Source organism: Bactrocera tryoni, chromosome 1, assembly GCF_016617805.1.
Source record: "Bactrocera tryoni isolate S06 chromosome 1, CSIRO_BtryS06_freeze2, whole genome shotgun sequence".
In the NCBI taxonomy this organism is placed as follows: Eukaryota; Metazoa; Arthropoda; class Insecta; order Diptera; family Tephritidae; genus Bactrocera; species Bactrocera tryoni.
This window is the reverse complement of record NC_052499.1, coordinates 9,988,239-10,007,140: the sequence shown is the minus strand read 5'-3', so window position 1 is coordinate 10,007,140 and position 18,902 is coordinate 9,988,239. Positions and strand designations below refer to the sequence as shown.

General features: G+C 31.1%; 2 protein-coding genes across 2 annotated transcripts; one reads left to right on the top strand and one right to left on the bottom strand.

Moving 5' to 3' along the window:
* Positions 1-1,001: 1,001 nt before the first annotated feature.
* LOC120766691 lies at positions 1,002-2,124 on the bottom strand. The gene is made up of 2 exons (XM_040092337.1): positions 1,840-2,124; positions 1,002-1,757 (listed from the first exon to the last, which is right to left on the bottom strand). Exons 1-2 carry the CDS (start codon positions 2,006-2,008, stop codon positions 1,048-1,050), a joined length of 879 nt encoding a protein of 292 aa, XP_039948271.1. The 5' UTR covers positions 2,009-2,124; the 3' UTR covers positions 1,002-1,047.
* Positions 2,125-2,835: 711 nt separating this feature from the next.
* Positions 2,836-17,749, top strand: LOC120766690 (vitellogenin-A2). The gene is made up of 2 exons (XM_040092336.1): positions 2,836-3,980; positions 10,245-17,749. Exon 2 carries the CDS (start codon positions 10,871-10,873, stop codon positions 11,831-11,833), a length of 963 nt encoding a protein of 320 aa, XP_039948270.1. The 5' UTR covers positions 2,836-3,980; positions 10,245-10,870; the 3' UTR covers positions 11,834-17,749.
* Positions 17,750-18,902: the final 1,153 nt, after the last annotated feature.

The following is an 18,902-nucleotide window of genomic DNA, read 5'->3' as shown; positions in this document are numbered from 1 at the left end:
AGTAAATTTGCTTCAATATAAATAACTTTTAAGCATACATATATTAGCAACTTTTGCGAATACAAAATAAACTATTCTATGTATCCTTTATATTTACAATTCGATAGAATTTCAACAATTAACATACTGTACTGAAATTATTCCTAAAATGCAAGAATTTTTAGTTTTTGTTACAATTCCATAATTAAAGTAAATATTAATGTGTTTATGACAATGATAAAAAATACAAATTAATAAATCAAATTTTGTGCTAGCATTACAAGAAAATTAATATTTGTTAACTTTTTTCACTTTATTGAGGGTGGAGTGGGTTGATTCGTGTAAAACAGACTCTGCAGCGTTATCTCGTATGTTATGTGTAAAAAAGATATTCAAAATTATAAAACGCTCTGTGTAGCAGTTTTGAAATTACGAAGGTATGTGGAGAAAACGCTTAAAGGTTTTGAAATCTGGTGTAAAACGTTCAACAGATAGGCATAAAAATACCCACAACTTCGACAATTTTGTTCCAATTGATTTTAACACAATCTTCTTGAGTTATGATGTATTAATTAAAGAACCAAAAAAAAACTAAAAAAAATGTCTAAAAAATTCTTAAAACAATTAAAACCTCTACTTTTTTAACGTCAGGTAAGTACGAAATCCACAAAATATATATGTACCTGCATATATTGTATATATATATTATTTATATATAATTATATATATATATACATATATATATATTATTTTGAATTAAAAGTCAAAGGTTAACCATTTTTTGTGTTCTCCTTAACATACATACGTTGTGTGCAATACGATTCTGCTGGTTTTTTCTACAACTGAGAGGAGAGTTACATATGTGCATATGTACATATATGTAGATATGAATAAAACAATGCGTGTTATTGAGTCTGCCTGCCTGCTTTGAGTATCACCGACTCTAATAAGTTATTTATTTGTATTTACTGTATCATGGCAAAATTCCTTCATTCATCTAATCCATATTTGAAAACCAAATATATAAGTAATAAGTATCAAACACAATATTTTATTTAATTCGATATTTTATGTGGTTACATTATGAAAATAATGATTTTCATTATCATTTTGTTGTGCTAACTCTTCTCGCATTATCAGCTTTGCAACAGCAAATTTGATAATAGATTGTCTGCGAGGTGAGAGTTTCTTGATGCTACTGGCATATCCAAGAAAGGTCAAATCTATGCCATCAAAATTTCTTGCCCCCAAAGGGTCTATATATTTGTCATGGTCCACTGATGTTATGCTTTTTGAAGTTGAATTATAGAGAATTTCTTCATTATCAGGTTCATCCATTAGTTCATCCCAACCACCTGATGTGTTTCCATAATCTGATACTGCGTTGGCAATAGCTTGATAATCTTCCTCATCGACTTCATCTATTTCGCCTTTAATTTCGTTACTTGGACTCTGGGTCTGGTTGAACTGAGAACTTTTAACATATACTTCTTTACTTATATCTAGTTTTGTACGACTTTTTAAATTATTTTTAACAATGTGTGTTTGGTAGTCATTCAATCTTTTGTCGTAATTTCTTTTTTTCGCTTTGTTTCGAATTGTGTCTTGATCACCATCGTATCTATCATTGTGTAACATAAATGGTTTAAAAAACTCCATCTGCTCCGACCATCGCCATGATTGATATCGGGCTTCAAATCTATTGCTCGTTCTAAAACTGCGAAGATATTTCGAATAACAATCTTTTAGTGTTTTCCATCTTTTCTTGGTATCATCAACTGAAAAACAAATTTTTGGAATAACTAATGCTTTTATGCATAATATTACAATTACATTTTATATATCAAATAAAAGGAGCACCTTTAATTCCTAAATTTGTGGGTAGCCGATCTGTTAGTGATATCCATGCTTCCTCCTTATCGATCTTGTCCTTTGCTCGCGTTAATTTTCTGTCATACAAAACAGGGAAATGTTTAATCTCTTCGATCAACTTTTCGGTAAATATTATCATTTCAGATCCATCCAACATCTTGCTATATTTTAAACTCTTTTAGAAACTTCATATAATTTTTTTCGCATTTACGATTTAAGTTTTATTATTTATAAACAGAGAAAACATTTGTCAAACAAAAGAGAACTCCGTTAAAGTTGCCACCAAATTAATTTACAGGTATGCACTTTACGTTTCATAACGAGTTTATTTTATACGTTTTTTATGAATGAAAATAGTATTTTAACTAATTTGTTGTCATATTGAGAATTTAATTCATTAAGATAAAACACCGTATGAATGAAATTAGTCTTTTCTTTATCGTATTTATCATAAAATATTTTCAAATTCATAGCAATATAAATTTATAGAACAAGATATATAACCGATTCACATTTTCGAAACAATTACTGCGTATACCGACTATTACATTAATTAATTAATTGGGTTTAACCGCATGCGGCTTATTTATTGTTGAAGTAGATTTAAAAACAAAAAATTTAACTATGTTTTCAGTAAAGTCGCCCTGCTGAACAATTACCAATTACAGTGTCTTGTTGGTCTTAAGTTTTATTAAATATTATAATTTTATACATATTCGTGCAACCCTGTTGATTTCGTACAGATTTAGACAAAATAGCTGTGCTCCTTATCCGTTTTTAAAAACGAAACTAATTCTTTTCATTTAATATGTTGAAAAGAGATAAATAGATTGCTTATTAGTAGTTCTGTTCAACGAAAATTTCCTCTAGCGTGTAAAAATCCCCTTATTTTTTGTATATAGTGGTGATTTGGTTGGTGGTCATTAAAAATACCCTGATAAATAAGTACCTTTTCCAGAGAATGTGTTTAAAAGAGCTGGTGTGCCATTCGAAATTTAAGTTATCATAGAGTTGTGTTGACGTTAAGTTGAGAGAAGGCGTGGAAAACGCGGAAACCACACAAGCGAAAGGCGTTTGAAGTTCCAAAACTGTAAAAATCGTTTGCGACGCGCAGTAACCAATTGGTTGAAAAAAAAGTTGATTGTAAGCTAATTGGCGAAAGTGATATCTTTAATAATTCAAAAGTGCAACGATTGATACTATTTCAATACCAAAATAATTCGAGTTAAATAGATCATCGCTATTGGCTAAAAATTGCCGTTTTTGGTGTAACGTGTCGACAGAAGTTGGAATGTGAAACGAAAACGAGACGGCATTTAATATACAAAAGTGATGACAAACGAATTGTAAAGGCCATTAAACTATAGTGTTATATTGAATTTACCTTATATAAAACCAATTGCAATAGAAAATAAAATTTTGTTGCAAATAAATCATCCGTACAAATCGTTAAAACATAAGTGAAAATTTATCAACAAAATATCAATACTCGGGAATCAGTTTCTTCGGCAATTGTCTGAGTAACGGTAGACCTTGTGTGGTTAAGGAGTTGAAAATATCGGTGTGTTGTATGTGAAAAGAATGTACATTACTCTTGATTCTACTAGATTAAGCTAAAAAAACAAAAGTTCAAATAACGGATCGTTTTGCTTATTTATCTCAGTTAAAAATTGGTGAATTATAAAGCCAGATTTTAAGTGAAAATTAAAACAATAAGTGGTAATTGCGTCGGGGCTCCTTCACAAAGGCAAAAATAAAGTGGAAACGATTTTTGGTAATTGTGCAAATTAAACATATCTTAACGGAAATACCAATTCTATATTGCGTACGAAGGAGGAAAGTGTCTGAAATAAGAAAATTTGGCTTGATAATCCTATTTTAGGGAAATAAAGAAAATCGTTAATTGTCTGCCATTTTGCATTCGTATGCGAAAGAAATACTTATACACATGTATAAGAAAAATACGACTTTATCGAAGACGCAGCAGGAATATCGTACATGATAGAGTGAGAGCAATAGTGAATCAAATTAATTGTCAGTTCATGAGAAACTAGAGCTTCGTTAAGTGGCAAGATTGCAGTGCTTTAGCCAATAAGAAGAGTGCTGTGAAAAGGTTTACTAAGCGAAAAGTGAGTAAATTTGCATTACTAAATTATATAGAATAATTTTTTTTTAATATTTCGTCTTGAAAGTATTACTTTTTTTCTAAGTAAGTCAGAAAAATCTATGTTACAAAAGTCAATCTGAGAAAAGTGACAACGTTGTATTTTGTTAAACAATTCATATATAGTACGTATATGTTATTTAAATATTATTGAGTTTTCTCATCTGTCATGTTAGCCGTTCTCCCCAAAAATTACTTCCTTTTTCGTGGTGCCTTCTTTCAAAAGTCGACCTAGAATAAATAAAAACAATACAAATAATGAAAGGTTTAAGAAATTTCAAGACGTATTGTTTATTTACTACTTATGAAGTCATTTTGTGTAGTTATTTGACCAATAGGAATTAAGTTAATCGCTACATTCTCTGATTTGTTTTGATTTTCGATGGATTAACGTGTTTTTTGAGTTGTTAATGTTTACATTTATATCTATCATAATTTTAGTGGGTAAAGGTTCAGGAGAGCGGCTTTTCCGAAAACGTGCACTAATTTTCACGGGAAATGTCTTAAAATACTCGTTTTTAGTTCTACTTTACGAATATGTTAGGCGCGTGCTTTGAAAAACAATATTTTCTTTGACTTAATAGGAAAACATCGTATTTCCCGAAATCAAAAATTCACTTTTGCACTTTACACGTCTTTGGATGTTAAAAATATATTTTCTATCAATGGTAAAGGGGAATGTTTAGTTTAGTATCTCATTTTGAAGAGGTTTTGCGCAAAGGGGGAGGGGGCTGGGGGCTTGGTACCCCCCTCATTTGAAAGGTAATGAATGGAGCTTTTGAATAATAGCACCCTTCCCCCCCTAGGACCACGGGGGGCTCCAGGGCAGCCTCCTGAAAATGGTGTAAAATCGCAGTTTTTCCATACAATTTTCACTAATTATTATAAAATGTATGTATTTTTACGCATAGAGTGACTCTATGTTTATTATTTTTATTATTTCAATGAATTAAAGTGGAAATCCACTTTATTTAAATAATAAAAACACTGAAAATTAAAACCGATACATATACAGGTAATACCAAGATAACCCAACCAACCATTTATACAAGACCCTGAAAAGTGGGCAATATATTACGTCCATATAACGAAAATTTTGAATAAAAAATCGCGCGATTTTCAGTATAATATATTACATTGAAACAAGCGCCGCAGGCGAAAATTTGGAATAAAAAATCGCGCGATTTTTTATTCAAAATTTTCAGTATAATATATTACATTGAAACAAGCGCCGCAGGCGAAAATTTGGAATAAAAAATCGCGCGATTTTTTATTCCAAATTTTCGTTATATGGACGTATTTTGTTAATACTTTCAACCTTCGATCCGAAACGAGTCCTATGTAAAGTAACCCAAATGTATATAAGACCTACCATTTTGATTCGTTGGGTTATTACTGTCTTCCTTTTGTGCTTATTTTCTTCGTCGTTTGACAGTTCAAATTCAGTAATTTGCTTACATTTAAAGGAACAGTATAACACGTAATTTAAAGCTGTTTTATTTATTAAATTGTACATAAAATTGCAAATTAAAATTCATAATTTATCATTAATTCAATTAAATATATTTCAAAGAATGTATGTGTGTTAAACTGGTTAAATTTTTTGCAAGCAGTGCAACAAAAACTTCAAAAGAAGAGAGCCATTGTTTGAGCAAATGTGAAAATGTGCGTTTTTTGCTTACTTATATCTAAAAAACAAATTAACATTTAACAATAAATTTACATTTAAACCAAAGTTTAATTCATTGGCTATCCGTGCTATATAAATTTAAAAAAATCCGTGCACGCATTTAAGAGGAATAAGCAATGAAAATGAGATACTAAAGTAAACCCAACCCATGGTAAATGTTCAGCAGAGCGGCTTTTCCGAAAACGTGCACCAATTTTCACGGGAAATGTCTTAAAATACTCGTTTTTAGTTCTACTTTACGAATATGTTAGGCGCGTGCTTTTAAAAACAATATTTTCTTTGTTTTAATAGAAAAATATCGTATTTCCCGAAATCAAAAATTCACTATTGCACTTTACACGTCTTTAGATGTTAAAAATATATTTTCTATAAATTATATACACGTAATTATTGATGCTGTTTAGTAATTTAACAAGAGAAATTGGTTTTTATGTTATTTTTATAAAAATATGAAAAACTTCACGATCACTCACTTCAACAAAAATGGCAAGGTATATTCGAAATCATGGCATCACTGCTGTAAATTCGAATGGGTTCATGAACTGATCGTTTTCGAATTATCGATACTCTCGATATTCGTGACTGAACGAGAATTGATAAAAATGAGAAATACATAATAGAAAAATGTATAATTCATTATTATTGCAGAAAGAAGAAGAAGTTGGACACAGAAGAATTATAAACGCCGGGGTGTTGGACCGACCAGGGTTATTTTTTTTCGAGCGCTCGAAATGTATTTCTCCTTTTAACCAATTCTCGTTCAGACCCGAATATTGAGAATATCGATATTTTAATTTCTTTTTATTTTTCCAATTATTATTATTTTCCTATTACGTATTTCTCATTTTTACCAATTCTCGTTTAGACTCGAATATTGAGAATATCGATATTTTAATTTCTTTCTATTTTTCTATTATGTTTCTCTCATTTTTATCAATTCTTGTTTAGACTCTAATATCGAGAGTATCGATATTTTGAAACCGATCGCTGCTTGTATCACTAGTATCTAATTGAATTTCGAACAGTGATGCCATTTATAGCGTAAATATCAGGCAAAATCATAATAATTCTTTTTGTTTTTATTAAAAAAAAAAACATAAAAATAGATAACGCGCCATACATATTGGTGAATCGGAATTAAAAACGAATTTTTTAAGACATTTCCCGTGAAAATTGGTGCACGTTTTCTGAAAAGCCGCTCTGCTGAACATTTACCTATTTTTGGGCGGTCATTTAGAATAGCATTCCCCGATTTCGGTGTTAAAATGGTTATGTTCGGATAGAGGAGGTCCTCCAGATCAAGAAAAAATATATGTATGTATGTATAGTTGCCGCTGACTTATGGTTTTTGAGATACCCATTTTCTAGTTTCCGAATGATTCCACCTTTCCAACCTGTGTTCGTGTTGGTGCCTTTAGCACCGACAAATTCTAGATGTTCCACATCACCTGAATTGTCTTGTAACTGTTGCCATATAGCTTGCGTCTCATGCTCAGCTGACCCGTAAGGAGAGGTGACGTGGCCAAAGTAATGACAACCAGGTTCCGCTATAAGAGAAATATGTTCCTCTTTGACAGTGTCGCGGTGGTACTTTTAACCTTCGCTGACTTGTGTAAGTGTATTGTCTTTGCGGCCGTCAAAATACAGCCCATATACAGAGTCAATACTTTCGGTGTTTTGGAGTTAACTCCAACACTTTTTTTTGCCCGACTAATCTTGCATTTGTCAGTGACAAAGCTATCCTGATCCTCTGTTATCAAACCTGCTTTTTTGGCATCCAGAAAATCAGATGAAACAATCAAGGCCGCTGCTCTATCACTTACTCCAAATCTTTGGGCAGCTAAAGCAGTGTGTTCTAATACTAGTGTGTTTGTTTGGTTTTAGAGGATGGAAGAGAAAATTCATCATCAGCATCGTTTTTGGAAGAATCCATGTGCGACGCACCTACATTGTTGTCGTCTGTATGAGAGTCTGGCTGATCTGAATGGTCACGTGTTCTAGCTGATACTTTTCTGGTAAGTGTTGATGTTGAATGACGTTTTGAAAGCTTTTCTTTACGTTCATTTTTCTTTGTAAACTTTTTTGTTTCGGGTAGATCAATACTTCCAATGCGACCAATTCTTCTGGTTCTCTGGTCCAAGAGAAATGGTTGCTCATTGATAGGACAAGTGGAAGAAGAAAAATAAATGCATTTACAAGCAGCGATGTCAAATAATTTTCCGGCAGAAAAGACAAAGACGTCTCTTTCATAGCTCGAACCTATTGGGTTCCTTAAAAACATTTGTTTAAGAGTCAGATTTTTCTTATGGTATGTGGTGAGCATTTGTACAACTCTGGTGTGTGAAACTATCGAAATAGATGACTTTTTGAAAGTATTTTCAACCTTTTTTGCAACTATTTCTGTAACCTCTTTACTCTTAGGTTCATAGTTGTCGCCTCGGAGTCGCCCTATACAAAATCTTTCAAACTGATAACACAAAAGAACTTCCTGGTAAGTAGGTAACTGGGACTCAGAGAGATTGTACGGCTATTTGCCAAACACAGGACATTTCTGTCTAAATTTAAATTTAGATACAGACATTTTTAGTTCTGTGTTCTGTTGAGAGAATATAAGTGATAGCACTCGGCGAAATCAACGACAAGAGTGAAGGAACTCGATGAAAAAATATTTATGTGGAGACCAGTCCGAACGTGTCGTATGGCGCAGGTGAATGAATGTGAGTGATAGCACTAGGCGAAATCAACGTCAAGAAGAAGCCGATTTTCACCTTGCGCCCTGGAGCGCCGCATTTTCGCTCGTATCTCGGGAAAGGTTCGTCATACCGCCATGATCACATATAGCATTTCGGTAGCAAATGACGTGACAAATAATTTTTGTTTTATACATTTTGCCATGAGATGCGTATTTCAGGCGCTAGGTAGACAATTTCACGATTTTAGGCGAATTTTCGAAATTTCAAGGCCGGAGTTGGGGTTGAAGATGCAATCTGATCTCAAAACAAAAAGTTGCATTGGAATCAGGAAGTACTAAGGCAACTTTTCCGCACTATTAGAAATCCCGAATTGAAAAAAGTCCGGAATCGACCCACCCTATTGCATACCAACAAATATTCAGAGTTACCTTATATACATACATATGTACATATTTTATAAAGGAACCGAAATAACTCAAGAAACCAGATTATACCCCCATGACATGAAAAAAAAGACACATGCTTAAAATTTGTTACTGCATTGGCTGGATGCATTTGTCCGTTTTGCCGAAAAAATAAGCCTGGTTGGTGTTTATATAGAGAAAGGAGTTGCGTTACCCATCACACGTTTGTGTATTTTGTATTGACAATAACATCTTTCTTTTTTATTTATCTTTATTCGTTTGCCAAATATGTATGTATGTAAATTCTGTAATACTTATTTTTTGTTTGCATGCAAGCATTTAGGTTTTGTGCGAATAAAGATGTATGTACATATATGTATATACATACATACATATGTCTCATTTTGCGACAAGTTTTACTATTCACTATACAGTCTCTAGTATTTAGTCTTAAATTTTTCAGCTTATAGTGAGCAGATCACAAAAATTATAAGAATTTTGAATTTACTGGCACTTTACTTTTAGAGATAATAACATATATTAATCGATGGACGGTTTTTAAATTTTGTAAGCAACTCAAATACGTAAAAATAAAAAACGAAAACAATTTCACTAAAAATAAATTTCGTAACAATTGTGATTCAAAGTCAACATTACATTTTTGTTTGCATTCTAACTAATAACTAGTATTACCTTACGTAGCTACATATTTTACAGAAGAACCAAAAGAAATAAAGAAAACAAATAATACCCCAATGACAGGAAATAAATAACAAATTAGTTTTTAGAATTCCTTTCTGCATTGGCGGCCGCGGCGGCTATTTAATATAAAATAAATATAAACGAATTAGTGTAGTGTTAGTGGATATAAAAGTTAAAAATATAAGTGTAAAATTAATTATAAATCGGAGAAACACGCGTTTTAAAGAGTTGAATTTTTGAATTTTATATTCAAATATCTCAAGAACCATAAGTCAGCGGCAACTATATATATATATATATATTCTTGATCTGGAGGACCTCCTCTATCCGTACATACCCATTTTAACATTGTTGTTGTTGTTTTAACGGAAATCCCATTTTAACCTCGAAGGGGGTGGCTGTTCTAAATCCCAGCCCATTCAGGTTTAATATACATCTCTAAGTAAAGAAATTTAACAGATGTATAGAGTTAGAGTTTTATGTGACTATCATTTACTGAATTGAAAAATCGTTTCAAGTCACAAATATTTGTCTAATTTAAAACTCAAATTTAGAGACTTGTGACTGGTCAAAGTTCTGAATTGCTCTATTAGAAAGAAAATTTCAGCATATTAAATATGGCATTAACACTACATTCTCTATAAAACTATTTAACGAATTGAAAATTAAAAAAAAAATCTTGATGACAATTTTATAGTATATATTAATTTAGGTTTCATTTGGTATTAATTTTGTTTCAGGACCCTAACTAGATGTACCGCCGGAGCCATCCACGAAAGGAAGGATCATACAGAAGGACTAAGATACGAAGAAGACGAAGAAGCGTAAGCTTATGAATAAAGTAGCTAAAAAAAAGCTTAAAACAAACCGGAAAAATCAACAGACTGATTATCAATACAAAACAAAATTATATATAAAATTTATGTATATGTTTATACATAGCAATATATATAATAACTATATGTATGTAAATGTAAATAAGGAAGAAAACATAGAAAGAGAATAACATAAAAATTAAGAATAAACACAGGAAGAAGCAGAAGGAAGGACGGTGAGTTTGATGCTGATAAAAGGGAGAAAAGCTTTGGGAATGCAGGCAAATATTCAATCAGACAACAGTGCCGCATGTAAATAGATTTTCTACTTAAATTGACAACAAAAGAGCAAAGAACAGCAAACTTTGTAAACGGATAAACTCAAATTAACGTTGATTTTATTGTGTGTGATATTTAAAAAATAAGCATTACTTTAAACACAAAAAATTGAAGAGGCAAAAACAGTGCGTAAAATTAATACAAAAATTAGATAAGAGTAAAAATAAAAAAGAGCTGCATTAAGGAAGGAACGGAACGCTGAATATCTTAAAATGACATACTCGCACAATAGCGTTAGTAATAATTTTAAAATGACAACAACCGCAGCCGCAGATGCGACGACAATTCGCTTAAAAAAAATATCTAATGGAGGTGGAGTTGGTAATGTGAGCCGCAACACACCGACAACTACTTTAAATGTAACTGCACATTCCAACAGTATTGCTAGCAGTACAAATTACCAATCCTATTACCAACAACAAGTTTTAAGTTCTTCACCACCCGGTTGTGCAATGTCATCGGGTGCTTCCACCTCATCTACGAGTAGTGATTCCTCGCTGGGTTCTAGTGGGTTTGGCAGTGGAAACAATTCGTCGCGTCAACGTAAGCAACAGCAGCGTAAACAGCTGCAAAATCAACAACATCAGCAACGCGATTCGCCACCGCTTTCAAGTGGCACAGAAAGCACAGTTTTCTTTAGTAATAATAATAATCATTACCAATCCCATCATGGTGGCAGACGTGGAGGTAGCGCTCATAAGCTGAGTGATGGTCAAAAATCACCTCACTTCCAGCAGCAACAAGCCCGTCAATCGCCAGCTGTTATATTAGGTGGCGGTGAAAATCCAATTGCAATTAATAGCAACAGCGGCAGTGCTGGTCGCAAGACTCGCGCAAAATTCGCAATGATTAGTAGCCCTTTATTTGGGAAGATATCGCCAACACAAATGGCCTTGCCTACTGCGTTGACGCATTTCGCTGGCAGCAAATGCTTCGATGCCCCGGCGCCTACAGCATTACCAAAACCACCGCAGCATTGGACCCTGGGCAAGGCAGAATATAAAGCAACCAGCAGTGCTGGACCCGGTCTACACAGTGTAACGACAGCGCGCAACCCAGCACTGGCAGCTGATGCACATACCTGTGGTGGCCACGTTGTTAAGCATTCGAAGCGTAATTTACTCGACGATTTCGACACGCACAACTTGAAGTTGTTGTTAAATGTGCAATCTTAACCGCTACGCACTCCGAATAGTATCCGTACAGCAGTATAAATTAATTCACCATTTATTTAGCGATCATCAAATAAATATATTAAAAACAAAGCATAAAATTGATAAGAAAACTGAGTTACACATATGTTAAACGCACGAATGCAAAATGTGATATTCGCAATGAACTATGTATGAGTGCGCTGCAAACAAATATTAAATCAAAATTAACATCGCAAACATTTCAAACAATTCATATAATAATATTTACAATTTACTGACCTGGAAATTAGTAGATAACAAATTTGCAATCTAGTAAATGGTGTGATACAAATTTAAACAAAAATCTAATATAATATAAATGTACGTGGAAGATACAATATTTGCGTATTTACGCAAATTACGACACAAATAACAACTGCTTGTGATCTCAAGTAATAAAATGAAATATTTAATTTTAATATATTAACTGATTGAACAAACAAAAACAAATAAAACGCAATTTGATAACGGAAATTTAAACTTTCAAAATTCAAAAATGTAGTAAATTCACAATTCTTGTAAAAGAAACTGTACAAATATTTTTTTTTTGCTTTAAGTTGTAACTATTTAAAGTTTAAGAAAATTTTAAAATATAAATCGAAAGCCGCGCGTTTTCAATTCAGTTTAAATTACACATTTGTACGACACTGAAAACAGAATCAAAAAAAAAAACAAGCAACACAGTGAAACATTAGATAATATAATCCGCCACAAATAATGTATAATAATTACAATTAAAAAACTTTGTGAATTCTGTCTTTCCTGTTGTTTGCAACTGGCAGTGACACTAAAAATATCAATTTTTAAATAATGAATTCCATCAACCCACCAAAGTAAACAAACAAATAGTTGCGCGTTATTATAATACAAACAAAAACAAATGTAAACAAAATGCAATAAAAGCAATAAATATTAACAACGAGGAAAAAACCATTTAAGCTGTGACCTTACGCGTGCGCCTAAATAATGTGGAATGACCTTGCGTCACACCTTCAGATAACCAGGACAACAGCAGTTGCAGCTGCAGACATGTGAACCATAAAGATATTAACATAAAATCACAATCAGCAGCGACATTAGATATATGTATAACATGAAAACATTCATCGAGTGGGGGATATGTTCAGCAATGGCGGCAGTCAATATAAAATCACATTTTGTAACATATGCCAAAATTTATTTTACTTACCATTAAACAACAAGATTCTCATTATTTGTATTAAATTTTAACAATTTATAACTTTAAATTTGTGAAACAAATTAATTGTAAAGATATGTAATTTTACAGCTAGTACCCTTGTACAATTAAGCGTTGCACTTGCGCCAACACATCAAGTTCCGATATCTTTAACTTTTCTATATTTTTGATTCAGGGGATTTGTTCTATGCTAGTATTTGATTGCTTTTATTTAAAATAAATAATAGAAAATTGAAAACGAAAGTAAATAAAAGTAGCTCTTTGTATCCAACACGATTTTGACTTGAAATGCATTCTCATATGTACTTCTACATATAAAATGTAACGATTTAAATCAAATTACTTAAAAAACAACTTAAAATTTGAAAGTTTTGGCGCGGATGTTACGTTTTTGTACTTTACATTTAAATATAATTGTAATTTAAATAATATAGTTATATTTATTTATAGTTTTCTAACTTTTAATTCAGCATCTTTCATAGAAACTGTATAATTTCATTACTTAATATGTATTTACATAAGTCGTCTGGACTGTACTGTAGATAATAATTTGTATTATATTAAAACAAAAAAATTGGGAATGTTTCTCAATGTAATTATAAGAACGTTAACATTTTGAAAATTTGTATTAGCGAATTAACATGCTAAAAAGTATTTGCAGAAATGACAAACAAAGCCCCAAAGATAAATGTTAACAAATTTTAAAATAGAAATTGTAAATTTTAAAATGTTTGATGATACTTTTCCATCATCAGGGAATGTACAAATCATAATTACAATAATAGATAAAAGACAAAAACCAAACGACCACAAGGTCCATTACAAAAATGCACTTTAATTTATTATTACAAATCACATTTTTGTAAAAGACGCCTGCCAAGTAATGCAATTTTGAAGAATTGTTCCTCAAATAAATGTAAATTTACAGTTGTTCAAAGATCCCAGAACCTAGCAAACATCATTTCATTCAATTCTGTACGCTCTGGCGTACACATCTACATATGTATTTACATTGAGAACTGCAAGAGAAGAGTAACACACATACATACATATGTATTAAAATGTCAGTCATCAATTTAACAGCTTACTGAAGCTAAAAACGCAATTTTCAATGAAAGCTAGTCGTTAATGCAAGCAAAAATTGTTAATAACCGGCGTTTATATGTATACATATTTTCATATAACAAGTTTGGCCATTAAAAATATGAAAAATTGTAATTAAAAATCTAAATATTAATTGGAACTAATTTAAAAAAGAGCGTATTAAAGTAAATGCTTTTTACGATGAAAATTTAAAGTGTAAATTGATTACAACTGCCTTAAAACAGTATCCTGATGAGTGATTGTTTGCAGCTAGAGAGGAGCACTTAAGCCCAGTACCTTGTTTTTTTAGTTCATAATATTTTTTTTTTTGGGGGGATACCAGATAGTTGTAACTGTCTGATAACTGATTTATATCAAATTAAAATGTGATGGATTATTAAGCATTTGCCGGCAATACGGTACAACAAAGTCCGATTTACCATTAAGAAATTTATAATAATAAATATGTGTGTATAAAAAAAATATGCTTGAAAATGGTTCTTGTTTGAACGGCTTCGAAGCATTCTTCTTATCACACGTGCGCATGATTGTAAAGCAAAACATATGTAAAGAAGTAATGGAAGGCATACAGGCACCAATTATTGTACCAATTTCATTGAATTGTACAACTGATTGTTACGTATATGAGGCAGTTGTATGAGTTGTACCAACTGATTGAATGAAAATCAAAATTTTTTGATATTTTGTCAAGTTAGTTGTGTTAGTTGGATCGTGTTTGGGTTGGTCGTGCGATTTCAAACGGTTTCGCCATTTTATTTCGGCTGTCGAAGAGAGCGCGTCATATATAATACAAAAGCAAAGCAACAACTTCCGAACTCATGTTTAAGCAACGAAGTGAATATTCAAAATGAAGTTGGCCTCAAAATTGTATTAAAAGTTGTGTCGTATGTAGCGACAAGGGCAATTTCTAGCCCAACTCAATCAACCAACTAATTGTTGTGTGTATGCCTTCCATAAGGAAGTGGTTCCATTGGACAATGTCATATGCCCGCATTGGCAAATAAAAAGAATGCTTTGAGAGTCGTTGTAAACAAAAATTACTAAATCTGAACTGCTGTTGCCAATTTTTGTGAATACGATGCAAATGTTAGTTGCAATCTTAAATGGTAATTTGAATTTTGTGATGCTATATACGTATGTTAGTATGTATTGAATATATTGTATTTTGCTTACTTTTTGTTAGAAATATGAAATTGTATATGACACCTGTGTGAACATACAATATAATTGTTGAACTCCACAAGTAATCTTTAATGATAGTAATATATAAATTGGACGTTTTTCTCCGACTTCTTCTAGGAAGAAGCCAGAAAGAATCAACAAATATTAAGTTATTGAAAGCGCACAATGCAAAATGAAAATGAATCTTAGTTGAACAATGAAAATTATTAACAATAGTCATGTGACCAGTTGATGGGTGTGCGATAAATAAACTACACAAATTTGTTAATTTTTAACATACAATTGTAGATATGTATATGTATATTGTATGTTTTGAATACATAAAAAAATAAATTATTTTGGGTTGGCAGAAAATTATATCGGCACATAAACCCAAATAATCCATAAGTACATATGTGTATGTAAAACAGATTGAATTTGCATTTTAAGATTTTCTTTACCAAATGTACATTTTTATTTTGTGTGAATTATTAGAACACTTTGCATATATAGACCTTTTCAGAGCAAAAGCAAAAGCAAAAGCCACAGGCAATTGATATATTAATATAATATTGTTTGATTGCGTGCTAAACTTATCTTTAACTGTGAAAACGGCTATGTAAACTAAACAAAAACAAAAAAAAAAAAACAAATAGGCAAAAGTTATACATACATATTTTAAATCTTAGCCTGTTCATATACGGATGAACTATATTTCGTATATACGCATTTAAATTAATGTTTATGCCAAGCTTCTTACGATTTTGCCTCAATCTATTGAAAGTACAGCCGTGATATTTGAACGCAATCAATATTTTTATTTAATCCTAGTTTATTTTTTTAGTCTATGTAAACGCTTACGATCCGTGTCTACAGTTTAACTCCAGCAATCCAACAGCAAATGCATACAAACAATTGTGTGATAAAAATGTATCTTATGAACAACATAAAATTTACATACACACACACACACACGCGTAGACATTGGTGAAGTTAAGCGAATTGCATTTTTAAATGTAAGTAAAATAACAACAAGCGTATTTTCTTGCTACTCAGACTCAACCTGCATACATAGTAGACAAACCGAATTCCGCAAAGGGGGGAGTAGGGTTAAATTGTGTAAAACAAAGTCCATTTTAATAATTTTTTTGATAAAACAGTTCATAAAATTTATTTTTGAAAATCAGTGGTACATTATAATATGATATTCTAATAAATATGCCCTTAAATTTACAAAAAATTACAAATATTAAAAAATTAAATAAACTCTTCAGCGTTATCTCGTAAATTATGTGGAACACGTACTCAGCAGATATAGTATTTTGAAGACTTTGTTTTTTAACGCTTTAATGTTTGAAATCTGTTGTTAAACGTTTATAAGACAGACATTAAAACAATGAGAATTTCATAAATTTTTTCCAATCGATTTTGACAATCTTCTACAGGTATTATGCATTCATTTAAATCGAAGAAATATAAACAATTATTTAAAAACCCTACTCCCCTCTTTAATAACATCATAAAATACTTACAATGATTCACATACACTTAAACCGTTAATTAAAGTTTTATGCTAGTGATTTTCATTCAACATTTGCATTAAAATTCGACATTTGTACTGTGTGCCCAATATTGTTGGATAACGAGAAAAAGAAAATTATAGAAATTTTTATTTTAATATATTTTTTTTTAAATAAGGTAAACACCGTCTAGTACAAAATCTTGCTATTGAAGGAGCACATCATTGTATGTCTTATTGTAGTATTTACGATAGAATTTTAATTTTCATAATGTGTGTATGTGTATTGCTTTGCAGTAACATGCAGTATATATTTTATGAAAGTATTAAATATGCAAATTCAGAGTCAAAATCGTGTTCAATATACCTTTGTTAGTTTTTAGACAGTTTTAAGAAATGCATGTTTTATAGTACCAACAAAATCAAGTTCATTGCACTTAACTGTTTTATATATCATATTTCACTTTAATTTTATACCTTTTAAAATTTCTCGTACAAGAAATTTCGCAAAGAAATTATAACGTGCATAGCTACATATGTATGTATGTAGGTGAAGTTTTACCCAGTTATTACATATTTGTTGTGATTAAGGAGTTGAAAATCGAGTAGTGAGCAGGCATAATTAATTTATTGTTTAGTAACGTATGGTTTGAAGTTACGCAAAAGCTTTAATGAAGACTTGATAAGTGAAAATTACTGCAAAAATTTAAAAATAATACATACAAGAAAACTTAAATGAAACATACACACCAATACAAACATTAATTGTAATAAAAAAAAAACAAAAAGTAAAACACCTTTTATACAAACCTTCAAGTACACCTCCGCACATATGTCATACCTAACAACCGATTTTTTTATGCATTTTCAATGCTTGTATGTGTTTCTAGAAGTGTTTGCTAACGAAGCCTGAAAGTATAAATGATAAATAATGAAATTAGCGCAACTAATTAAGTGCTTCGTGGAAAAGTGAGGTGTAGGCGGAGTGTATTGCCAAAATATGCTCGAATATTATTTCTTTATTATTTCAATTTGCCTTTTTTTTAATTTGAATATGCATTATTCTTTTTGCGCTGGAGCAGCAACACAACGTGCGGATTTTTCTGAACGGTTTGACATGTGAAATGCTCAACTTCATCAATTATGCACATTTTATGTGCTAAAAAATTTTATATAAAAAATAACAAAAAAAAAGTAAAATTTCAAAAAGTTTTCATCAAAAAAAAATAGAAAATATTCTTCCAAAAGAGCAACCAACCAAGAGAACGTAACCGAAGAGGAAAAGTTTGAACTTCGTGTGTATAATAACGAAAGTTGAGTAGCAGCGAGCGATAAACATTGTAACACTTTTAAAAACGTTAATGCCAGCAAAATTCCATTCAAGTTCAAAATGTGTAGACGTTGTTTAACATTTTATTCTTTCTGACTTAAATAAAATAACGATTTTTTCGCATATTGGTTTCAAAGATTTTATTATGTACTACCTATATCCTTCGCTTTGTCTCAACTTCGTTTAAATGCAAAATGTTCTCTTACACGAACCCCTTTCGTTTTGAGGAATAAAACGTTAAATATAAATATGCAATTTTGTGTGATAAATTATTTAGAACTTAGATCGCTTCAATCATGAAATCACAGTTGGGTCGATTGGACCGTTTAATCTTTGTTCCATATTATATAAAAATGAAAGATATTTAATTTTCTAATTTCGGTTGTAATATAAGACATTTTAACATACAGTTAACTATTGATTGCAAACTTTCATATATCTTTAGCTTCACATGTAAATTTTCCTTTATATTGTTTTTATTTGTGGTTTTTTGTTTGGAAAATTTACGGAAAATACAAATGTTATGATAATTCAGCAGATCCATAAGACAAGCCTACAAATTCAAGTTTTCTTTTTAATAGACATGTACAAGAAAATTTAAATCCGATTGTCAGTGAACAGTATATGTAACAAACAAAGAAATCATGTGTGTAAAAATGGAAAAACAAAACAACAAAATTGTAACAACTGAAATTATTTAATGAAAATGAAAAAGTAAAAAAGAAAATAAAAAAAATTT

Excerpts from the sequence above, each read along its gene's own strand:
- LOC120766691 (XM_040092337.1), bottom strand. The coding sequence starts at position 2,008 with ATGTTGGATGGATCTGAAATGATAATATTTACCGAAAAGTTGATCGAA. Across the intron at positions 1,758-1,839 it reads CACAAATTTAGGAATTAAAG|TTGATGATACCAAGAAAAGA; the intron begins GTGCTCCTTTTA and ends TTTGTTTTTCAG.
- LOC120766690 (XM_040092336.1), top strand. The coding sequence starts at position 10,871 with ATGACATACTCGCACAATAGCGTTAGTAATAATTTTAAAATGACAACA.